We start from the raw sequence: 26,039 nt of genomic DNA on the forward strand, positions 1-26,039 counted from the left end.
TTTACAGGGTCTTGGTGGTGCTGGTTCACTTGTAGTTTCCTTAAGCCACTGTCCCGCAACATTATCAAGGAAGCAATATTACATAAGGGCTCTTCAGCTACCATTTAACAATTTACAGTGTGAACTACATGTTATATCAGACCAACATTCTTATTTACAAATATACCATCCCAGTGATATAGGATGCCACATATTTGTATCCAGAAATACACTTATTTTTGACATTTACTATCCCGAAAATACGTCAATTCGTATACGTATTGATGTGCTATCAATACGAATACGAATTGCCGTATTTTTGGGATAGTAAATGTCAAAAATAAGTGTATTTCTGGATACAAATACACCTATTTTTTACAAATTTCCTTTAGTAAATTTCCCCCATAATGTAGAGGGGAAGCTAATTCCTCCCTTAATTCCATTAGTACCCTATGATGAATCCCTTCTGGCCCAGGTGATCTATTTGTTTTGATTTTGCTGAGACAATTTATGTACATTATTGTCCTTCATCCATTGTTGCCTATAGATTCTGATAGTGTCATACTGTCCATCAAGCGCACACACACGTCCATCAAGCGCAAGTCTCCATTATTCCATTTATTATTCTACCTCTAAGAGGATGGCCTCCCTCTTTTTGGAGCCTAGCTGCTGCAACCATATACCAATAAGTGAGCACCAACCCCCTCCCCTCATACCATAGTTTACTTGCTCCCCTGCGTGTGCTCAGCGAGGATCGATTTTTAGCAACTGCGCATACTCATTAGAGATGTGCGGCGGCCACTTTTTCGGGTTTTGGTTTTGGATCTGGATCTCCCTTCGTGTTTTGGATCTGGATTGGTTTTGGCAAAACCACCCTTGTGGGTTTTGGTTTTGGATCTGGATTATTATGAAAAAATGCTAAAAATGGCTAAAATAACAGAATTTGGGCCTGTTTTTGCCCCTAAAGTATTATTGACCTCAATAACATTAGTTTCCACTCATTTCTAGTCAATTTTGATCACTTCACAGCTTACAAAATTGTTTTCATTTACTGTAGTTGGGCCAAAAGGGTATACCGAGGTAGCTGGATGACTAAGCTAAGCGACAGCAGTCGGCATCACATACATGTGGACCTTACACTTCCAACCTGGCAGAGCGGCACTGCAGGGGCAGACAGGGTGGCAGTTTAATAAACTATCCCAAAAAAAGAGAAATGCTCCAAACAGCAAATACAAAGAGGTATCGGCCTTGTCATGACTGGTGGTAGCAGCTTCAGCACTCCCACTATTTCCTCCTCCATCATCCTCCAAAAATGTGTTTTTATTTTATTTATTACTTTTATTTATTTTTCTTACTTTACACTGGACACAGCCTGTCACACTGGACACAGCCCCTTGGACACTGGACACTGCCCCTGGACACAGCCCCTGGACACTGCCCCTGGACACAGCCTGTCACCCTGGACACAGCCCCTTGGACACTGGACACTGCCCCTGGACACAGCCCCTGGACACTGCCCCTGGACACTGGACACAGCCTGTCACCCTGGACACAGCCCCTGGACAATGGACACAGCCTCTGGACACAGCTCCTGTACACTGGACACAGCCATCACACTGGACACAGCCCCTGGACAATGGACACAGCCGTCACACTGGACACAGCCTCTGGACACCGCCCCTGGACACAGCTCCTGTACACTGGACAATGGATATATGTCACGCTGGACACTGGATATATGCCGTCACACAATGGTTAGATGTCACAGTGGCCACTGGATATATGTCGTCACACTGGACACAGGATATATGTCGTCACACTGGACACAGGATATATGTCGTCACACTGGACACAGGATATGTCGTCAGTCGTCACACAGGACAGGACACAGGATATATGTCGTGAGTGACTTGTGACACTGGACAATGGATAAGATATAGGCCGTCACACTGGACACAGCCCCTTGTATTAATGCTGCCCCTGTACACAGTGTACTACTCAGCAGCACTGCAGCCCCTGTGTGTGAGCACTGCAGCACTGAGTTAGTTAAATCACAAAAAAAACACAGGGTCGAGGGCTAAATAAAATAAATCACAACACAGGGCTTAGGGCTAAATAAATCACATCAGGGCACGGGCCACAGGACAGCCCCTGGACAGTGGACACTGCAGCCCCTGCGTGTGAGCACTGCAGCACGACACAGGATATATGTCGTCACACTGGACACAGGATATATGTCGTCACACTGGACACAGGATATATGTCGTCACACTGGACACAGGATATGTCGTCAGTCGTCACACAGGACAGGACACAGGATATATGTCGTGAGTGACTTGTGACACTGGATAAGATATAGGCCGTCACACTGGACACAGCCCCTTGTATTAATGCTGCCCCTGTACACAGTGTACTACCAGGGCCGGTGCAAGGTTTCTTGGCACCCTAGGCAAAACTTCTGTAAATGCGCCCCCCATTTTTCCCAGTTGGTCAGGAGAATGTGCACAGGATGTAGGCTGTATCTCATTATATATATATATATATATATATATATATATATATATATATATATATATATATATATATATATATATATATATATATATATATATATATATATATATATACACACACACACACACACACACACACATTTCCCATAATAAAGTCTTGAAAGTATGTTATGTATATACCAGTCAAGGAACACTTATAAAATAATATCTGCGAAACAAACAGTACCCATTTTGGGAGATACAAATATTAAATATCACCTAAATATATTAGGCAGACATCTCCATATCTGCTGTGGTCCCTCTATTTCCGACTGCAGTCCCTAAAAATTGATGCATTGTGGCCATACATTATTACAGTACTGTACATCATTTTTTACTGCTGAAAATAGCGACAGAACCATCCCAAAAGAGAACTTTCTTCATCGCATGATGAAGTCTTCTTCATAAACAGGGTTGCCACTCCTCCCGGATTTCCGGGAATCCGGGTGGCTGAAAAAGCCTCCAGCCCTATTTGCTGCCTTTCCCCCCGTCTTAAGCGCCATTGCGCCTGCCAGGCCTGCCGATGTCATCATCTTACGAGTATTATCCTGGGACAGCCGCCCGCTGCCCGCTGCTGATGCGTGTCTGGTGATCATGTGCACCGAGTCCCATCATGCCCCGCCTCCGCCCTCCGCCGCCTGACTGCCTGTACACCACGCTGCTGGCCGCCTGCTGCTTCCGCCACGTGTTGGACTTGAGCCTCTGCAGTGCCCCCCACCCCTGCCTGCCAGCCCAACCCCCCCCCCCCCCGGCCTGCCAGCTGCTCCCCCCAGCAAAGTATGTTTACATTAATGCATATGTATATAAGAACTAAGAAGTATTTTGTGGCGCTATATATATATATATATATATATATATATATATATACCTCAGTAATTGCCGGCACTCTGGGGCGACTTCATCAACATAACCACGGCTGACACGCTTTAATGCAGCAACGTTTCAATGATTTATTTCATTGTCATCAGGCTTCATACCATGGTATGAAGCCTGATGACAATGAAATAAATCATTGAAACGTTGCTGCATTAAAGCGTGTTAGCCATGGTTATGTTGATGAAGTTGCCCCAGAGTGCCGGCAATTACTGAGGTATATATCCACAGCATGGTGGAGGATGGGCACCGGGCGCAAGCTTATTGAATAAGCAGGGAGTGCCGATTCATGAATGATTAGCAGCATGTTGTATCCTGTACTTAAGCACATATACCTTCTTTTGTATTAGCACGGTACCAATGTTTTTAATTTGTATTGCAGTTTTCCTGACGGCGTCACTGTTGCTTGGCAACAATGACGCTTCTCCCGAGGTAGCGGACCCGCTGACGACATGACGTCACCGGCAGCGTGACTACGCGCTTGAGAGGCGTTCCTGTTCCAACGCTGGCGTCCCCCCCGGTGAGAGCCGCAGGTACACATGTATTTAAATGTTTGTTTTGTATTTATGCACTTGGCTTGAAAACAGTTAATAAACTGAAACGTCGCACAGCAGTTTGACTCCTGAGCATTGAGTGACCGAGTGCCACACCTACGTCCATATACTACTTTCCCTGTGAGGGCACCGGACCAGGCAATAAACAGTCGTTAGGAGTGCCGGACCACAGATATTGTATGCAAGGAACTGACACCATCGCAGTGAGAGTTCCCAGCCATCAGGCACCCAGCACCTACAAAAACTGTATCCAGACCTGTATGGCCGTGGCAAGCATTCAGTAGAGAGTTCCACACGGTCCTCTCTATTTGGTTTTAATCACATCTTTTTGGCACCGTGCACTTCAGCCCGTTTGGGCATTCATCAGCAGCTTTTGTAAACAGGATCCTATTAAGCTGAGCAGCCGTCCTATTACAGCATCATTATACAGCAGCATATATACCATCACGGCAGCTGAAGAATCGATAGCACAGATTAGCCATCTGCTGCATCCAGTGGGAGACATGTTTTTTTACTCCGAATCGGAGGCAGAGGCGATTGTTTGTGAAAAAGGAATCGATGACGAAATTGAAGCAAGCTCCAGCGACACCATTTACAGGGATTGGGTTAGGCTCAAAAAGAAAGAAGTGGATTTTCATCTGCACTGCCTATCCCTTAGTGATTATTATAAATTAAAATTCATCCCCAGGGGCTTCAGGGTAAAAAATTGCCCAGCGATTTGCCGCCATGATCCAGCCTTTTGTAAGCGATGGATCGCTATCGTTAACAAATGCGCCTTCGACTTAATGCTATTAGTCATCGACCAGTCATCTAAAGAATTAGAGAAAATCAAATTAAAAATATCAACCTTCGAGACAACACATGTACCCACTCTTACAGCAGATAAGGAGACCGATTGGCAAGCACAATTGCAAGCGCAAATAACACAATATAAAAAAGACTTAATAAAATTCAAAAAAGAAAAATTACAGAAAGTCACTACAGACTACGAGAGGCATACAGTCTACAAATGGCTGTCAGACCCAAATGACTCTGACCAACGCCGAGTTCCATTCTTTCGACGTAACAGAAGGCCGTTTAACAGATTCGATACCGAGTCATCCCAAGAAGTGGGCAGCTCCAACTCAGAAGTAGAAGGACCATCTTCAGCAGCTGCGGCCCCTTTAGGAGTTACCACACGGGCAAAAATTGGAGGCCCAAGAGGAGGTACATGAGGTGCGGTAAACAAAATAAAAGGCAGAGGCAGACCAGGCAGACCGCCGAAGCTGAGGTAGACACTATTTATAATCTGTCTTCTTATGAGCTATCATCCAGCGAGGCTCAATTATTAAGCAAAGGACTGTCCTTCATACCTTCAAACAGTTTTGACCAATTCCAGTGGAATGTGGAGAAACATGCCCTCAACCGCAAACTCCATTTGAAATAATTTTTTCATTCCCGTCCCCCTGAGATTAACATAACTAATGACACACACAGCAACCCGGAAAGAAAACTTCCAGACAAACTCCTGAAATATTACCCTCCATCCACCTTTGACCCCCTGTCAAATAACCCCAGCATAAAAACTTTCACAAGAATGCTGGATGGTGAGGTCAAAGAGCTTAACAGCAAACCCAAGCAGTACCATCACAATCTATCTCCATCAGAGCGACAGGCACTGAAAACACTATCTGAAAACAGAAGCCTCGTCATACGACCGGCAGATAAAGGCGGAGGCATAGTTCTCCAGGACCTCCAGGACTATAAGACCGAAGCTGAATGCCAACTAAGTGACACTGAGGTGTACCACCCTCTTCCACGAGATCCCACTGCTCAGTGCAAAAAGGCACTTATGGAAGTATTAAAGGAAGCTATTGACTCGCAACTCATAGAGGCCTCGTGGATGCCAGCTTTGGTGCCTGAATTTCCCCTTGTGCCGCTTTACTATACTACACCGAAAATACATAAAAACGCAGAGAGGCCCCCAGGACGCCCTATCATAGCGGCCAGAGGCTCCCTTCTCCAGCCTGTCGCTACTCTGCTAGATACTTTGTTACAGCCATGGATTGTGCAAGAACCAAGTTTTTTGAGAGACACTGGACAGTTCTTGTTAAAACTCAGTGACATTCCTCTCATACCAGATAACTGCTGGCTAATTGGGATCGATGTAGTCAGCATATATACATCGATCCCACATGAGTTTGGGCTGGGAGCCGTCAAGAAATTTCTCTCTCAGAGAAAAGCGTTTCCCGAGGAAAAGATTGTGGTGATCATCAAACTATTGAAATTGATTCTGTATAACAACATCTTTATTTACAATGATAAGTTTTATCTGCAGGCACGGGGCTGTGCTATGAGATCTAGTGCAGCTCCGTGCTATGCAAACATTGTTATGTATATTATAGAAGAGCAGTTATTTTACAGTAACCCCATTATGATGAACAACTCGATGTCATTCAGTCGATACATCAATGATTTGTTCATCGTATGGAAGGGTCCTAAAGTTATGTTCGAAAGTGTCATCCAAGAGTATCATGCCTTAGGGGGACCCATTGAATTTACATACTCCATGGATCAAGGGTCCATGAATTTTCTGGACGTTCAAGTGGGCATCCAAGCTAATAAAATAACAACCACTGTCTTTACTAAGCACACAGATAGAAATCTTTTATTGCAAGCATCTAGCTGTCACCCAAAGTCCCTTATTAGAGGACTACCATACTCCCAGATGGTCCGCATCATGCGTATTAACAATGACAGAACCTTGGCCACCAAACAAATAGATGCATTGGTTGATAAATTGTTGTCTCGAGGGTACCCACTGACCACATTGGTCACAGCCAAAACCAAGGCCTTAAAATTAGACCGCATGTCCCTATTGGTTACCCATCCCAAAAAAACAGAAGAAGCCATCTTACCATGGGTTAATCGCTACAATGTAGCATCCCCGGACATACAGCAAATAGCAAAAAAACATTGGCCCCTTATCTCCTCTGACACATCCACAGGCCTAGCTAACACTAGGCTTATGCCATGTTACTCCCGTGGTAAAAACCTCTGTTCTTGGTTAGTCAAAACCGACATAGCCAAGCTCAAACCAGAAACCACCGCCAGAACCTTTTTACCCTCGGCTAAATTGGGTTGTAGTAGATGTGGGTGTGTAACCTGTCAATTTTTATTGGCAGGGGACACGTTTCAACACCCACACACAGGACACACATACAAAATCTGCCACAAACTCAATTGTGAATTCACTTTCACAGTATACCAGGTCATTTGTCCTTGTGGCCTGGTATACATAGGAAAAAACGAAAAATAATTTAAAATATGTATGACAGCGCATAGGTCAGCTATACGCAATGCAATTGCATCTGGCCAAAGCGAGAAACCTGTAGCTCGCCATTTTGTGGAAGCCCATCATCCTCTCCACAGTCTGCGCTATCGTATGATTGACACTATTCCGCCCTCCATTAGAGGCAATAGGGGGTTAAAATTAATCCAGTGTGAAAACCGCTGGATTGCCCGACTAGGTGTCATCCAACCCAGGGTATTGAATGAGTATATCTCATATTATTGCTTTCAGTAAAGCACATTCCTAATTAGGATTGTCCATTGTAGCTTCATGGACATACCCCTTTGATGATTGATTAGCAGCATGTTGTATCCTGTACTTAAGCACATATACCTTCTTTTGTATTAGCACGGTACCAATGTTTTTAATTTGTATTGCAGTTTTCCTGACGGCGTCACTGTTGCTTGGCAACAATGACGCTTCTCCCGAGGTAGCGGACCCGCTGACGACATGACGTCACCGGCAGCGTGACTACACGCTTGAGAGGCGTTCCTGTTCCGACGCTGGCGTCCCCCCCCCCCCCCCCGGTGAGAGCCGCAGGTACACAGGTATTTAAATGTTTGTTTTGTATTTATGCACTTGGCTTGAAAACAGTTAATAAACTGAAACGTTGCACAGCAGTTTGACTCCTGAGCATTGAGTGACCGAGTGCCGCACCTACGTCCATATACTACTTTCCCTGTGAGGGCACCGAACCAGGCAATAAACAGTCGTTAGGAGTGCTGGACCACAGATATTGTGTATATATATATATATATATATATATATATATATATATATATATATATATATATATATATATATATCAAACAAAAATCCCTTTAGTTGCGCTAGTATTTCTATATGAAGTTATGGGTCGCTGTTAACACTAGATCCCCTACTAGTGGGATCTCCTCTCCTTATCTCACACCAATAGTGTTAAATAGTGCCCATGTTCAGAACCACTTTATGATACTTCTGTCTTTCCTTATACAATCAACAGTCAATTGTTCATAAAACATTTATTTAAGAAATGTTGTTAAAAGTTTTCAAGTTAAAATTAACAATTCACCATCATTCATTATCATTAGGAGAGATTTTCTTGATTCTTTAGATGAGGAATGTAAACCCGACGCGTTTCGTCTCACAATGAGACTTCATCAGGGGTAAAGTACACAAATCCTAGGATGTTAAACTTTATGAGCACAAAGTGTTACTTTTGGTCTATTTTCCAAGTTTTTGCAAGTTTGTATTCATACGCATCTTTATCTTTCTTTATGAGAATGCATAACATCTATAAAGATTACAAATGTATAAAGATTTTATGCATATTTTAAGCTTAATAAAGCAAAAAAGTTTCCTGTTCCCTTTCTTGTGACCTCATCATCAACAGCCCAAAAAGGCCATTTTTAATGACAGCAGCAAGGAAAGGCAGGGCTGATCCGTTTTCAGTGTAAAAGAGCATTACCAGGTCCTACCTGGCATTCTGGTGTAAAAGTGGTATTAGAGGATGTTTCTAGCGAGGCCAAATGCAGCATGGCTCTGCTCTCCCACCCCCGCAACCAGCTTCAGCAAGTGCATATGCCGGGTCCTGTAGCTATCAAACTCTCTGGATATACACATTGGCTCTTATGGTTACGGCCATGGAGGGGACCCCCCCCCCCCGCTATTTTAAAAAAATATTAATTTTGCTATTTTTTTTACACTGAAACCTGCACGGATCTGAATGATCCGTGCAGGCTTCTGACAAATACGCCTGGAAAATGAAACATATGTTCCAGGCGTATTTTATCAGCAATTAGCGCCCGTATCCCGCTAATTGCCAATAATTAGTAAATTAGGAATCACTATTCTTTTGAATGGTGATTCCATTTCGTATTTTCTGATGGCGTATACATTCGTATTTGTAAGTACAAATACGAATGTGCCATGAATACGAATATGAATTTACGTATTTTTGGGATAGTAAATCCCGAAAATACGAATACTTATAAAATAGGCTTATTTTTTGTATACGAATACGCCTATTTAAAAAGTTTTTTCTTAGTAACTTTCCTCCATTATGTTAGTGTGTACCTAGCATTAGACTTAAAATTTAGTAAAATATATGGGACATCAGAAATGCTACCTATGGGTCAGGCGTGTCACACTATTCTGGCAATTAGGATAGGAGTATGAGGACACATCCATAACTACTGTGCTTTCAAAGGTTCACACTACTGTACATGGCTGCTTAGTAAAAAACAGTTGACTTTTCCTCCATACTGTACTTACACAATTGTAGCTTTAATTCTGTGATTTCATCCTCCAATGCTTGTACGCGTTCTGAACTCTGATGTTCCAAATCCTGATGTTGGCGTGTCATTTCTATTGTTAAAACATTGTACAAATGTATAAGCTTTGTTACTATTGTACCCAACAGTAATTGTAAGCATCATATCAATGCAGAAGCTATGCGGAGTGCACCCATAAACATATTCACAGTATTTATCAATTCCACTATGCATTTATTTAACAATGGGAAATAAAAACTCTCTCCAAATAGGTGATTCTTACAGAGGGGATTATTCAGACCTGATCCTATGGCTTCAAATTTGCAGGCCGGACGATAATTGTTAGACAGCACATGCATATGACTCGAAGTGCCCCGGCCTCACGGTTACAGGACCGTCTCAAAAGCAGGGCCTGGAACCAATCCTGTCGTAGCACTGCTGCTGCCTCAAGAGTGTTGATGTCTCCGTTTCCTGGTAGGAAATTAAAACAAAAGCGGGGCTTCTTCCTGGCGGTGTCTTCAGTGAAAGTCGCTCAGATGACCCTGCTCATCCATGGTGCCACACATGCGGCATATGAGCAGGAGCATCTCAGGGACTGTCACTGAATTTACCGACGGGACCGTCGCCCAGTCTTTTGAATGTGATTTCTGACAGCTCTCCCGCCGCTAGCAAGTAGACAGCATCTGCCCGCCCGGTCTTTTAAATCATATATTAGTGGCAACCCTCCCGCCGCGTCCCCGCTCTCTTGGGGACCCTGCGACACAGTATACTAAAACAGCGGGGTCCAACAGTGGGGTACAGTGCGCGATCGGAGAGCTGAGGGGGGGACTGGAGCGGGACAGCCGCCGGTGCCAGCATGCTGACAGGAGACAATTGTCGGCATGCTGGCGGATTGAAGGGGGGGAGAGGAGCAAAAAAAAAACCGGAAAAACTAAACAAATGGAAGGGGATAGAGGTGCAGGGAAGCCGGCAGCAGCAACATGCTGTCTACTGGTGTCGGCATGCTGGCGGCATGGGAGGAGATGCAGCAGCGGCGGTGGCTGGAGAGCTCCGGAAACTGATCGCAGAGAGGGGTCCCTGCAGTGATGTGGATTAACTCGGCGGGGTCCCTGCACTGCTTTAGAAATAACTAATGCTATCCCCCGGGTGGGGGCGCGGGAAGCGCAGCTGGTTTTGAAACCACTTGCCGCAAGAGAATTGGCTGAATCTCAAGCCAATCATCGTGCAGCAAGTGGTTTCAACCCCAACTGCGCTTCCCGCGCTGCCGCCCGGGGGATAGTACTAGTTATTTCCAATTCAGAGCAGGGACCCCGCCGAGTTAATCCACATCACCGCAGGGACCCCTCTCTGATCGCGGCTTCCACATTGCCGCACAGATTCCTTGCCAGCTCCAATAGCTGGTGGGGTGATTTTTAACTTTAAGTTTTTGTTCTTTTTAATTAAAGATTAATACACCTGCCCCTATATGCCGCCTACCAGGGGTAGCTGCTGCGGGCAGGAGGGGGAGATGCGGCCAGAGGCGTTATCTTGGAGACGGAAAAAAAAAAACAGACAGAAAAAAAAGTGAGTTAACTAACTTAGTTAGTTACTCACTAACTTAAAGATAATACATTAGGGTGAAAACTGTCCCTGCTCTTGAGCGTTATGCCAGGAGAAGTGGGAAACGTTAAAATACAAACATTAAGGGAAGCTTGATACATCTGCCCCAATACCCCATAAGGACACCGTGAAAAAAGTTTTGAAGATTTTTCCTAATTTTTATTAAAAATAAAAAAAAGAGATCACGTAAGTATTCACAGCCTAGCTCAAAATTGAGCTCAGGTGCATGCTGTGTCCACTGATCATCCTTATAATGTTCCTACAGCTTAATTGTCCACCTGTGGTAAATTCAGTTGATTGGACATGATATGGAAAGGCACACACCTGTCTATATAAGGTTACACACTTGACAGTGCATGTTAGAGCACAAACCAAGCATGAACTTAAAGGAAGACCTCCGATACAGTATTGTCTCCAGGCACAAATTTGGGGAAGGGTACAGAAAAATATCTGCTGCTTTGAAGATCCCAATGAGCACAGTGACCTTCATCATCCATAAATGTAAGAAGTTTGGAAGCACCAGGACTCTTCCTAGAGCTGGCTGGTCAACTAAACTAAGCGATCAGGGGAGAAGGGCTCCAGTCAGGAGGTGACCAAGAACACTATGATTCACTCTGTCAGAGCTACAGCATTCCTCTGTGGAGAGAGGAGAACCTATCAGCAGGACAACCATCTCTGCTGCAATCCACCAAACGGAAGCCATTCTTTAGTAAAGAGCACATGGAAGCCCTGCTGAACTTTGCCAAAATGCACCTGAAAGACTCTCAGACCATGAGAAACAAAATTCTCTGGGCTGGTGAGACAAAGGGGATAATTCTGATATAATCGGTCCCCTGTTCAATTTAAAGCATCTGCGCATGTGCAGTAATGCACATATGCAGACGCTTGGTGCAAGCGGGCATAGCAAACTGCATGTTCACCGTCCTGTTTGCATCTAGCAGTGCGGGCGGGGGGCACAGCCGATGGGAACGCCCAGCAGTTTCATGGGCGTTCCCATGAAAATGCTGGGCATTCCCATTGTAATGGCCCAGTGATGCGGGTTCGTGCGGGCTGTTGCTCGGAGATCTGAGACACCACAGACCTCAGATCTGCAATTGCTGGATAAATAATTTGATGTTCGCAACCATCACATGATTTCTCCCCTGCACTCAAGGCTGCAAATGGATGATTATGTAAATCATCCATTCGCAGCATCTGAGGGACCAACAAGGCTGCGAGATTTGCAGACTTGTGAGTCAACCAGAATAATGTCCAAAGATTATTTGGTGTGAATGCCAGGAGTCTTGTTTGGAGGAAACCAGGCACCACACATCTCCAGGCCAACACCATCCCTTACAAGGAAGCATTATGGTGGCAGCATAATGCAGTGGAGATATTTTCAGTGGCAGGAACTGGAGACTAGTCAGGATAGAGAGAAAGATGATTACAGCAATATACAGAGAAATCTTGGATGAAAACCTGCTCCAGAATGCTCTTAACCTCAAACTGGGGCTACAGTTTATTTTCAGCAGGACAACAACCCTAAGAACACAGCCAAGATATCCCAGGAGTTATTTCAGGACAACTCTGTGGACTGCCCAAAGATAGGTGTGCCAAGCTTGTGGCATCATATTCAAAAAGACCTGAGGCTGTAATTGCTGCAGAAGGTGTGTCAACAAAGTATTGAGCAAAGGCTGTGAATACTTATGTACATGAAATTTCTTTTTTTTTTTTTTTATAAATTTGAAAATATCTCCCAAAAACTTTTTTCACGTTGTTATTATGGGGTATTGTGTGTAGTTTTTGAGATGAAAAAATGGGTACTTATGTATTATCTGGGCTCCCATGTTAAATGCACCCGATTTTTTCATACCCCTACTATCCAACTACGCACGGAGTTGATTTTATATAGTGTGGCGAGCGCAGCGAGCCACCGCGCCCGAAGCGTGGCGAGCACAGCGAGCCCCGCGAGGGGACGCGGTCTCATAAGAAAAACGGGAGCCCAGATATTACATAAGTACCAAAAAAGGTATTTATTCGATTTTGGAATAAGGCTGTAACATAACAAAATGTGGAAAAAGCTGTGAATACTTTTAAGATGCACTGTAGATCTCTATACTCCTTTTAAGTTAAGTTTCCCTATATCTTTGTCAACATATCTGCCCTGATATTGCAAATGTAAGTTAACCTTTATGCACTAGGGCAGTGTTTTTCAACCACTGTGCCTTGAGCTGATCTCTAGTGTGCCCCCAGATCTAGAGATGCCCAAACCAGTTTTCAGATACCACCAGTTCAACTGTTATTTACTGGTTTCTTCTTTACCTGTAAAGGGCTGATGTATTTTATTTTTGTTACCTGTGGGGACCAGTGTGATTGTTTTTTTTTATATGGGGGACAATAGGTTTATTTGTTTTTCCTGTGGGGACCAATGTGTTTTGACCTGTGGTGATCTCATGGTGTGTCTTTGCCATTTTAAAAACGGTACTTGTGACTTATCTGGGCGCCCGATTTTCTTCATCGCACCTAAAAATCTCGTCAAATCGCATTGCATACAATCAGATTGCATGCGATGCGATTTGCCACGATTTGCCGCGATTTTAATAAGTGAAGGCACCCAGATGCCTGTTTCATATGTGAAATGGCCCCCCAGACCCCATTTTTAATTGTATAACCACCCTGATGGCTAAATGCCCCCCATTGTTAACGCCACCCCACTATCAACGCCAACCCGAAGCGTGGCGAGCACTGCGAGCCCGCGAGGGGCGGCGGTACGCGTCCTCCGACCTTTTCATTCCCCCACTATCCACGTCGGCGTTTAGTTGATTTTATATAGTGTGGCGAGCGCAGCGAGCCACCGAGCCCGAAGCGTGGCGAGGGGACGCGGATACCTGTGAAGCCCGCGAGGGGACGCGTATAGCTGTAAAGGTATCCACGTCCCCTCGCGAGCGCAGCGAGCCCCACGAGGGGACACGGATACCTGTGAAGCCGGCGAGGGGACGCGTATAGCTGTGAAGGTATCCACGTCCCCTCGCGGGGCTCGCTGCGCTCGCCGCACTTCGGGCTCGGTGGCTCGCTGCGCTCGCCACACTATATAAAGTCAACTCCACGCCGACATGGATAGTGGGGTATGAAAAGGTCGGAGGACGCGTGCCGCCGCCCCTCGCGGGCTCGCTGCGCTCGCCACACTTCGGGTTGGCGTTGATAGTGGGGTGGCTTTAACAATGGGGGTCATTTAGCCATCAGGGTGGGTATACAATTAAAAATGGGGTCTGGGGGGCCATTTCACATATGAAACAGGCATCTGGGTGCCTGTACATATTAAAATCGCATCAAATCGCATCAAATCGCATGCAATACAATAGCATACAATGCAACGCGATTTTCTCTTCAAGGGAATTTCAAGGGAAATCGTGTCAAATCGCATCAAATCGCATGCTTAGGGTACTGGCATACAATTTCAACATCGGGCGCCCAGATAAGTCACAAGTACCTTAAAATCTTATTAAGTGTGCCACAAGGCAAAAAGGTTGAAATTCAATGCACTAAGGTTTCTGGAAAACACACGAGTGCTCCAGGCAGTGATAGTTTTTTGGATGGCTGGAAGTGGTTGGACGGTGTATCGCTGCTGCTTACAGCCATGCACAGATATGTTAATGTAGCAGGAGGTGTGCTATAAGTAGAAACCTACTGCATGCATTTGTGATCCAATGCTGCATCTTAGAACTGCAGAATTAGATCACCTACAACACCATCAGCTTGCGTACAAGCTAGGCACCACAATTTCAACAAAAAGGTTAAGAAATCTCCATCTGCCAAAAGAGATCCTGGCCTTCACACTCCTGGAAAAATGAGGCAACACACCTCGATTTTGAAGCACATCTCTATTTTGCAGCACAGCTTCATTTTTCAAAATGGCTGCCATCGCTGCTCCATCCTATCCCCAAGTAGAGTATTAGTCTACTCATGTCTCCAGCTATAGTGTATCTAACAACACAGGATCTGCACTACACATTTGCAGTCTGACACATGCGCAATGTACTAAACATATCTGTGCCTCAGATCCTTTAGGATCTGAATTAGGCTCTTGATGCAATCTTGTGGTGATCAGCTTTCCAATAACTGGTTGATCACAAAATAAGGAATAATGAAATAGCAATATTCTTTCTAATAACACATATAGTACACGTGATTCAGAGATGGACACTTTATCATGCACCAGTGGTGGGTGTAGAGGTGTGTGTTTCTTGGTGGAAACTGGGGGAGAGAGTGGCTACAAAGTAGGGCATGTTTCAATCAGCAAATGCATTTACATGCACTGAGATAGGGTATAGGTATAGAGTCTTCGTCACAGATGGGGGATGTCTCAGTAGGAAGACCATTGGCTGTGGCATTAAAATCAAGACTCTCTTGCAGCTGTTTTAAAAAGACAGTGGTTATTCAGGCCCAATATCAGCAGGTCTTTCACATAAAACAAGTCAGTCCTTACCACTATATATTGCCTGTTTTTCATCTCTCTCCTCCTGTAGGTCTTCTTGTAACTCCAGTAGTTTCCCACGTAGTTCATCTTTCCGCTCTTGTGCCTGGCGTGTCACTTGCTTTTGTAAAGCTAGATGTTTAGATAAATAGATGGAAACTACAGAGGGCAACTGGCACATATCGCTTGAAGTTTTTAGGCAACTTTGCATTAGATCCAACAAAATTTACTTTGGTGAATTTTTTTTTTTTTTTTTTTAGTTTTTAGTGAAGCAGATATAGGGGGAAAATGAATAGGATGAGAGATTCATAAAGTCAGAGATTTGGTAAGAAATCTCCAGTTTCTTTAAAGCGGCAAACATTTACACTGCAAAATCAGTTTGATTTTGCAGTGTAAATGATTGCAGCTTAAAAAAAAAATTGGAGAGTTCCCACCAAATCTCTCACTTTCTGAATCGCTCGTACTATTAAATTTCTCCCATAGTTTCAGATATTGGACTAAATGTACTAGGGTGTGAGAATCAGAAATTGAGAGATTTACCTTTTTTTTTAAAGCGGCAATCATTTATACTGAACAAAAAGGTTAATTTTGCCATGCAATTGATTGCTGCCTTTAAAAAAATGGGAAGACTCTTCCAAATGTTCTCACTTTCTCATTTTCCACCCTATTTCATTTGGCTCATAGTCTTTCATTTATATGGTTCCAGTACTATGTGTTATTGGATAAGCATTTATAATTTCATTGCATATTGGGGCTTATGTTTTATTAATTGGTATGAGTCAATGTGTTTTTTTTTAGTTTCTTTAAATATTTGCAGAATAGATTATTTAGAAGTTAATTTACAACCGAAAAACAGAATGGTGGAGTTTTTTTTAGAAAGTAATGTCCTACAGTACTTAATATTTAAACAGGACATAATTCTTATAAGTGAAGACTTGACTAGTAATGGCCACGAACCATCAACGGCTAGCAACCACTGATGATTTCCCACCTGAGGTAATCAAACATCAATAGTCTACTACGGAGATCTAATGGTTCTTTGCTATCAGTAGTAGAGATGCAGTCATGTTTTTTTTTTTACCAGCACAGCACATAATGCGCCCCATTAAGCCGCTCAGCCTAACCCCCATTCCTTGAGTTGTGCACCATTACCTATGATACATTCATATTTTTTTACACATTGTCTCATGGATCATTTGAATGGCCATTTTTAGAATTGATATGAAAAAAACAAGCATGTTTTAATAAAAATAACTAGACAAATCTATGGGCCTGATTCGGAGATGTACATAAACCTGATGAAATGAATCACGCAAGCATTCGGGAGGTGTCTATTTACTCAAGGAGCCTCCTGTTGCTTTTTCATAATTTTTTATAGCAGCCAGGATTACTTGCAAAAGACATTTAAGCAAACAAAGGATTGTTCAGAAGTCGAATGAAGTGACTGATGTGTGTCCGATGACGCTTCTTCATGCGGAAGCGGCGGATCTGTACAACCAGTGTTTGGCACCTCTGTACAAAGGTTTGCAGCTGCAACATTTGTACATGTATATACAATGTATATGTATATTGTATAATTTGTATATGTATATTGTATTTGCAACATTTGCATATGAAACAGTGGCGCATGCAGGGGGGGGGGTGTTCTGAGTAACCAGAAACCCCCCAGGAATCTAAGGCTGAAAGCTGAGTGTCCCCTCTTTCCATGGGTACAAGAATTTTAAAAATCGTTCCTGGGGGACCGGAGATATCTGACTTCAAAACAGTGGTCCCCATCCAAGCCTGTTAATTGCTCTTCCCAGTCAGATATTTCAGTTTCTGTCTGACTTAGAGTTTTTATGAGGATATATTCCAAAAGCTAGGACTTTCCCCCTTTTATGAACATTAGTAGCTTGTCTCTACTGTACCCAGAACCATAGATATCAGCCTTCCAGCACCTGGTATGTAGTTTTATATTCTCATTGGCAGATTGCTCTGCCTCCTGAACTCTGATCCCCTAGTCCCCAGTACCATTTGGTAGGTGGGATTCTCTAGTTTTTAGTTGCATTAAAAACTAAGAAATCTAGTTCCGGGAACTGGAGATATCTGCAGTCAAGCAAGCTGTCCTCCCATCAGAAAATTATGAATAATAAGCCCACTCCACTATACACCCCTCCTCTGCGTAATAAACATCCTCTACCACCCTGGAAGTTATGTATCAGGGCCCCTTTATTCAGTCCAATGCCCCCTTCTCCCACCATCTGTGCAGTAAAGGGGTAATTAGTGGAAATTACTGATCCAGGCCCTACATGCTGAGCGGTTGATATAATACCCCCTACCACCCGCAGGACATCAAAGCTTCCGCCTATAGCACCCCCACCCCTACCATTGGAGGATAGATAGGGGCCCCACTACATTGATATGCCCACAGGTCTACAATGCTGTTATATATATATATATATATATCTATATATATATATATATATATATAGATATATATATATATATGTGTATATATATATATATATATATATATATATATGTAGAAGAGTCTTGGTGGTCTGGCACTCACGCTTTGAAGTAAACTATAGGCCAGGTGCCTTCTGTTGCAAATGTGTAGATAGAAGAAGAAATGCAGTGGCACTCATGGACTTGTGAAAAATAATTGCTTCTTTATTGTAGTATTTCTACGTTTCGGTTTGTCTCCAAACCTTCATCAGGAATACAGTTTAAAGGAACAGATAATGCTTTTATAGTGAATGGGTACACAGTGAAGAAAACACGTGAAAACGCCCGCCCACAGCAGGCTGGTGACGTCATAAACAATTGACTGTCTCAAGACAGTGACAGTGCATAATTAATTGTAATTTATTCAGCGTACAATTAATTATGCACTGTCACTGTCTTGAGACAGTCAATTGTTTATGACGTCACCTTCCTGATGAAGGTTTGGAGACAAACCGAAACGTAGAAATACTACAATAAAGAAGCAATTCTTTTTCACAAGTCCATGAGTGCCGCTGCATGTCTTCTTCTATCTATATATATATATATGTGTGTATATATATATATATATATATATATGTATATATATATATATATATATATATATATATATATATATATATATATATATAATTATTATTATTATTATTATTATTATTATTATTATTTATATACATTTGGTCTATCTATAATACTTTAACTGACCCGGCATATACCCGGCATATACTGGGTCACCTAAGTGTCCATCTCCGTGCTTTGCTTCGCCCCTCACTGGAAACCCCCTTCTCAAAATCCTGCGTTTGCCCCTGTGAAAGGTAGCAACAACACAGTTTGTGCCTATCTCTGAATCAGGACCATAAGAACAACATAAATGAAATAAGATGAAAAGTAGAGTTTGCTGAAAACACAATTTACTGTAGACGTGAACTAATAGTCCTCTATGAACTTACACAGGTGATCTTGTAAGACATCCACCTCTAGGGTTGCTTTCCAGTACTGCTCTTCCACCGAACCTAAGAAAATCAATATTTATGTTTATAAAAGATTCACATCTCATTATAATTACTTTTATTTTCAGATCCAGGGTGAGATGTCAACAATAATTAGGTTGACAGTCAATATGTTGAGCTTTTTGATGTGTCGACCTTTTGCCTGTCGACCAATAGTGGTTGACCTATTGACTGTCATCCTAATTATTGTCAACCTATTGACCGCAAACCGTGTAATAGGGTGGGATTTTTTTAGACTGTGCGTTGCATGTTTAGCGCAAATGAAATAGTGTGCGATTTGCTTAATTTGCTTGCTGCAGGAATGTTGGTATGGCTGGGGATCGACATGGGTTAGGTCAACAGGGGCATTAGGTCGACACAAGCATTATGTCGACATGGGGGAAGGTCGACAGTCAAACGTTCGAAATGGGGTAGTTCACTTTTTTGGAGCCGACATGTGCCGACAGGCGGTATTTCACGCCCTTCCATCCACTTGGGCTTGGTGGGAGAATAAAATACAGTAGTGTGCCGAATGTAGCGATGCACAGGGCTCGAAGCATGGCGAGTGCAGTGAGCCATGCGAGGAGATATGGTGCACATTTTTAGTGTTCATAGTCGACATTCGGGACAAAAAAGTTTAATACCCCGTGTCGACCTTTTGACTGTCTACCTCCCCCAATGTTGACCGAATGTTTGTGTCGACATAATGACCCTGTCAACCTAAACCATGTCGACCTTCAGTGATGTCTACTTTCATGCATGTCGACCTTCAGTGGTAGACCTAATGCTTGTAGACCTAATTTCTGTCTATCAATGATCCATACCCATTCAGACCTGATTGCTGTTTTGTGATATTGCAGAGCCCTGCGATCAGATAGTTGCCGCCAAGATAAAGTAAAAACCTGCTCTGTGTATGGCTTCGAATGGATCCACCACCTGCAAATTAATTTGCAACTCACCAACCAGCAAATAATTTTCCCAGTCTATATAAGTCAGGGTTGACGAATTTAGAAAGCTCCTCTCCGGGAGAAGCCCGGAGAGGAGACTTTCAGCAGGAGTTCGGGGGGCGGGGCTTAAACGTGACATTATTAAGCCCCGTCCCCATGAAGGAAAGTGCCTTAATTTGACGATCTCCATGGTGGGGGCTGGGTTAAACACTTTGGCCCCGCCCCCCTCTCCGGAGATCGTCAGAAAAGGTAATTTAAATGCCGCGGCAGGGGTGAAGGAAGCCGCAATCAGGGGCGGGGGGGGAGGGGGTCCCCCAGAATCCGGGAGGGTTGCCCACCTTTCCGGGTAGGCAACCCTGATATAAGTGAGTGTAACTCTGACCCTTCCACAACTCTTCGACAGAGACAGGCTGATCAAAACTGAAGCTGACGTCACGCACCCTTTCTTAAAACAGCAGGGGCGAAATGTAATAGGGTGCGATTTTTTAGACTAAAAAAAAATCGCACCAAATCGCACCTTTAAAAATCGCATTTTTTGCCGCGAATTCGCATATGTAATGAGATGCGAATTAGCGTCAAAAAAATGCGATTTGCCGCGATTTTTAGTCATGAAAATGTGCGCATTTTCAGTCATGAAAATGTGCGCATTTTTATAAATGCGCTTTTGTGCAAAAAAAAAAAAGTTAAAAAAAAAACGGCGTGGGGTCCCCCCTCCTAAGCATAACCAGCCCCGGGCTCATTGAGCCGGACCTGGTTCCAAAAATACGGGGGACAAAAAATCTGGGGGTCCCCCGTATTTTGAAACCAGCACCGGGCTCCAACAGCCCGCGGTGTCATGCCACAGCCGGGGGACACTTTTTATACAAGGTCCCCCGGCCAAAACATGAGCACCGTGGCTGGTCAGCCTTGGACGGGGTACCTGGAGGAGTGGGGACCCCCCCAATAAAGGGGTCCCCACCCCCCAAGCTTCACCCGTCCAGGGCTGAAGCCCGGGGCTGTCACCGGCGTCCGTGGCCAGTGGACGCCGGCCTGATAGGGTTAAATCCATCATACATATCATTACATTGCTTTTTACCGGTGAACTACAAGTGCCAGCAGACCTCCCCCGCATGCTGGGACTTGGAGAACCACAAGTCCCAGCATGCAGGGCATTAATGGGCCCGCTGGGACTTGTAGTCCACCTGTAAAAAGAATGTTTATAAAAAACACACACACAGAGAAGTACAAGTTTATTACACACACACACCTCAATTTTACACCAGCATACTTACCATTCCTGGATCCAGCGCTGGTCTGGCTGCTTTACAGCCGGCTCCCCCCGCACTGACAGGCAGCGGGGAGAACCGCTTTCTCCGTTGCCTGTCACCGGCTTTCTCCGTAGCTTCTGTAGCTCTGTCCCAGTGCTACAGAGGCTGAGAGCGTGATTGGCTGAGCTACAGTATGCGTCTCCATGGAGACGCATAGCTCAGCCAATCAGGACTGAGCTATGCGTCTCCATGGAGACGCATACTGTAGCTCAGCCAATCACGCTCTCAGCCTCTGTAGCACTGGGACAGAGCTACAGAAGCTACGGAGAAAGCCGGTGACAGGCAACGGAGAAAGCGGTTCTCCCCGCTGCCTGTCAGTGCGGGGGGAGCCGGCTGTAAAGCAGCCAGACCAGCGCTGGATCCAGGAATGGTAAGTATGCTGGTGTAAAATTGAGGTGTGTGTGTGTAATAAACTTGTACTTCTCTGTGTGTGTGTTTTTTATAAACATTCTTTTTACAGGTGGACTACAAGTCCCAGCGGGCCCATTAATGCCCTGCATGCTGGGACTTGTGGTTCTCCAAGTCCCAGCATGCGGGGGAGGTCTGCTGGCACTTGTAGTTCGCCGGTAAAAAGCAATGTAATGATATGTATGATGGATTTAACCCTATCAGGCCGGCGTCCACTGGCCACGGACGCCGGTGACAGCCCCGGGCTTCAGCCCTGGACGGGTGAAGCCTGGGGGGGGGGGACCCCTTTATTGGGGGGGTCCCCACTCCTCCAGGTACCCCGTCCAAGGCTGTCCAGCCACGGTGCTCATGTTTTGGCCGGGGGACCTTGTATAAAAAGTGTCCCCCGGCTGTGGCATGACACCGCGGGCTGTTGGAGCCCGGTGCTGGTTTCAAAATACGGGGGACCCCCAGATTTTTTGTCCCCCGTATTTTTGGAACCAGGTCCGGCTCAATGAGCCCAGGGCTGGTTATGCTTAGGAGGGGGGACCCCACGCCGTTTTTTTTTTTATAAAAACACTTTTACACATTTTTATTAACAGAACCATGCACAGATCTCAATGATCTGTGCATGGTTCTGTCAAATTCGCCTGTCAGAACCTGGTCTATTTTTTTTGCGATTTTTGGTAACATTGACCAAAAATCGCACCCTATTACATTTGCGAGTTGTATACTTTATAATGGGAAAACATCTGGATGCGAATTGAAATGTGACTAAAAATCGCACTTCTAAAAGTGCGATTTCGCGGTAAAAAGTGCGATTTTTTACCGCGATTTTCAACCTATTAAATGTGCGATTTTCGGAAAATGTGCGATTTCGGCCGTTTTTGACCAAAAATCGCACATGTCTAAAAAATCGCACTCTATTACATTTCGCCCCAGGTTTCCATCCATAAACGGCAGCTTCCAGTCAGTCAAGTTAGAAGGCAATAAATGAGTTTTTTACCGCTGTTTCCCATACTTACCTACCCTCCCGGAATGGCCTGGAGGGTCACGAAAATCGTGTCCTCCTCTCCAGGGCCGCCACTAGTAATTTTGGGGCCCGGGACTGAACTTCAGTCCGGGTGCCCCCCCCCCGCCCCCCTCCTTCCCCGGAACTGACCTTCATTCACACTTACTTACCTAGCTGCGGCATCCCACATCTCCTAAGGAGCGCACGCTGCAGTGCACAGTGCAGCCTGCAGAGCGCCGAGCCCCTCTGTGTCCTAGGCTCGGCGCTCTGCAGGCTGCAGTGTGTATCGTGCATGCCTAGCTGGGGGCTGCTGGGTGGGGGAGGCAGTGTGCGGGGTGGGGGTGTCACTGTGGGCAGCTGCCCGGGCCCCTCCAGAGGCCGGGGCCCGGGATAGCCGTACCCACAGCACCCCCCTGTCGGCGGCCCTGCTCCTCCCAGCCCCCTGGAAGGGTGGGCAAGCCTCCTGCATTTAGTGGGGCTCCCAAATCAGCCCCCATGCCTCCTCCATTTGCCGGTCAAACACTGGTATTTGCAGCTCTTTGGGGAGGGCGTGGGGCTAAAATCATTCAAATCACATCATTTAGTACCATCCCCTCCCCAAAGAGCCATGAATTATGGCATTGCAGGGCTTACTGATAGCAAGCCCTACCCCCCAGAAAAGCTGCAGAAAGTCTCCTCTCCAGGCTTTTCCCATAGAGGAGACTCTTAAGGTGGGCAAGTATGCTGTTTGGCTTCACGCATGCGTTCAGTAATCCTTACGCATGCGCAGTCATTCAATAATCAACTAGGGGACTAGCAGGAAGTAGTTTGTGTCGAACACAGGCTGTACTTGACTGCTGCCTGCCTTGCTGTCCACTTTGTCCAGCATCGAGAATCAGGTAAGACAGGGGGAGCAGCCTGCGGTGTACTGTTGAAAGACAGGGGGAGCAGCCAGTGGGGTCCTGTAAATATACAGGGGGAGCAGCCTGTGGTGTCCTGTTGAAAGATGGGAAACAGCCAGTGGGGTCCTGTTAATATACAGGGGGAGCAGCCTGTTGGGTCCTGTTGTTATACAGGGGTAGCAGCCTGTGGGGTGCTGTTATTGTACAGGGGGAGCAGCCTGTGGTGTCCTGTTATACAGAGGGAGCAGCCTGTGGTGTCCTGTTATTATACAGGGGGAGCAGCCTGTGGGGTCCTGTTATACAGAGGGAGCAGCCTGTGGTGTCCTGTTATTATACAGGGGGAGCAGCCTGTGGGGTCCTGTTATTATACAGGAGAAGTAGCATGTGGTGTCCTCTTACTATACAGATGAAGCAGCCTGTGGGGTCATGTTGGTATTATTACTGTACAGGGGGGAGCAGCCTGGGGGGGGGGGGGGGAAGTGGTTGTCGGCCTGCTACAAATGGGGGCGCAAAGTATGCCCTTGCTCCGGGCGTGGGGCACCTAGCTACACCGCTGATCATACTTAAGCGACTTGTGATGATATCTGCTTTTAGCTTTATTCATGCTGCATGCATCGTCCAATGAGCAAAGCACAATGCAGCATACAGTAACTCAGATGCACAGCTGACTGAATGTATCTACAGTTTTAAGTATAAAGTGCAAGTGTTCTCGCATCACTAGCCGCACAGTACCTGTTCCATTTTTCTGTTTCTTAGATTTCTTTTTTTTTTTCTTTATTTTTTCCTTTAGTTTTGGTGGCATTTCTGTGTAAGAAAGATATGTATAGTAAGGTGCTGGGAAATATAGTATCACACTAATTCCTATGATTTAACACTACAAAATATCCAGGTTCAAAGATACCGTTTTTCAGCACTGTACAGGTTACCATAGATGCAGTTTAACACACAATGAAACTGAAACAGAAGTCTGTTACTGTAGGACTGTGCTTGTACAAACTCGGTCATGATATAGTGAACAACATTTCCAATCATTAATATAAATTTACCTTCAAAGAAAATGGGAGATATTTGGATCATGGTCTATTTAATGGTCAAAAATTCCTATCATGTCAATAGAAAATCACCTATTGCTATGAGGGGTGGAACTCAGACATTTCTTGGGTTTTAGCTTTGGATCTGGATCTCTTCCATGTTTTGGATTGTGGGTTTTGGATCTGTATTTTTTTTTTATCCTAAAAACAGTTAAAATAACTTTTTTTTTTGTTCCTACGCTTTGTTGACCGCAACAACATTAATTTCCAGTCTATTCTGTACACCTTGCAGCTCACAATAATGTTTTTAGGCCAGGAGGTTGCAATGAGGTAGCTGGATGACTATGCTAAGCTACACAAGTGGGTGGCACAAACACCTGGCACATCTAGCAGTGGCACTGCAGTGGCAGACAGGATGGCAGGTTTATAGACAGTGTAAACAAAATACTCCAAAGACCACATAATGAGAGAAAAGAGGTGCAAGAGGGAACTGTCCTTGGGTTCTCCAGTTGTTTCCCATGGGATGAAAAAGCCCATTGTCATGCCCTGGCAAGAGACCCAAAAATCTACCTCTTATCTGAGAAATATTTATTTTCTACCCAAATCCGTACAACAACATCCTCCCTTATACGTTAATTGCAGCGCATTCATCAAAAGTCATTATCGAATTAAGAAACTTTGGCTAAAAGCGTTATCAGTCCAGCTACACCTCGCTCCCTTTTCTCTATTGTACCTAAGTGCCTGCAATACACACCACCAACACCCTCATTGTCAATTGCTTCCTCAATCAGGATCGGAAGAAGTCCTGTGAACAATTTCATAGACATGACTGACTCATAGTGATATAGTTTGTGAGACTGAAAAAATACATCTGTCCATCGAGTTTAACCTATCCTATTTATATTTAAATATACTATAATATCCCATTGCCATAATTCTTTTTGCTCTATGGCTGACATTTACCTTCATGGATCTCCCATTATAAATACTAAACAGTTGTATCCCTGGATGTTTTTTGCCATTAAAAATTTGTCTAACCCTTTATTAAATGTATTAATTGAATTAGCCATCACATCCTTTTCTGGCAGAGAAATCCAAATCTGTACTGCCCTAATTGTGAAGAATCATTTCCTTCTCTGTGTATGAAATCTACTTTATTCCGATCTGGGATTCCTCCAGTGATCCTTGATTGCTACGCCTACTGCTTCTGCTGTAGTACTTTAACAAAACAATTGACTATTGAACAGTCCTTTAGTAATTGTGGGCACTATCGCTGCACCGCTGCCACCTGTCGGGACCTGCAGATCTACTTGTCTGCGGTCATGGTGTTCCTCCTGCTGCTAATGAAAAATGGCCCTCACAAAATGTCCGCCCCCTTAAAGCAGACAGCTTTTGAGTATGCTTAATG

The 26,039-nt window shown here is 44.5% G+C and overlaps 1 protein-coding gene across 3 annotated transcripts in view; it reads right to left on the bottom strand.

Moving 5' to 3' along the window:
• DRC12 (dynein regulatory complex subunit 12 homolog) overlaps positions 1-26,039 on the bottom strand; it is a 53,675-nt gene that overhangs the window by 16,643 nt on the left and 10,993 nt on the right. For all 3 annotated transcript variants that reach the window (XM_083162714.1, XM_083162712.1, XM_083162713.1), the window contains exons 2-5: positions 24,333-24,404; positions 19,028-19,090; positions 15,606-15,725; positions 9,543-9,635 (exon numbers count right to left, since the gene is read on the bottom strand). In XM_083162714.1, the coding sequence (XP_083018840.1) occupies positions 9,543-9,635; positions 15,606-15,725; positions 19,028-19,090; positions 24,333-24,402 (346 nt within the window). In that variant the 5' untranslated portion in view covers positions 24,403-24,404. The remainder of the gene's footprint in view (positions 1-9,542; positions 9,636-15,605; positions 15,726-19,027; positions 19,091-24,332; positions 24,405-26,039) is intronic.

Source organism: Crinia signifera, chromosome 19, assembly GCF_055691185.1.
Source record: "Crinia signifera chromosome 19, ASM5569118v1, whole genome shotgun sequence".
In the NCBI taxonomy this organism is placed as follows: Eukaryota; Metazoa; Chordata; class Amphibia; order Anura; family Myobatrachidae; genus Crinia; species Crinia signifera.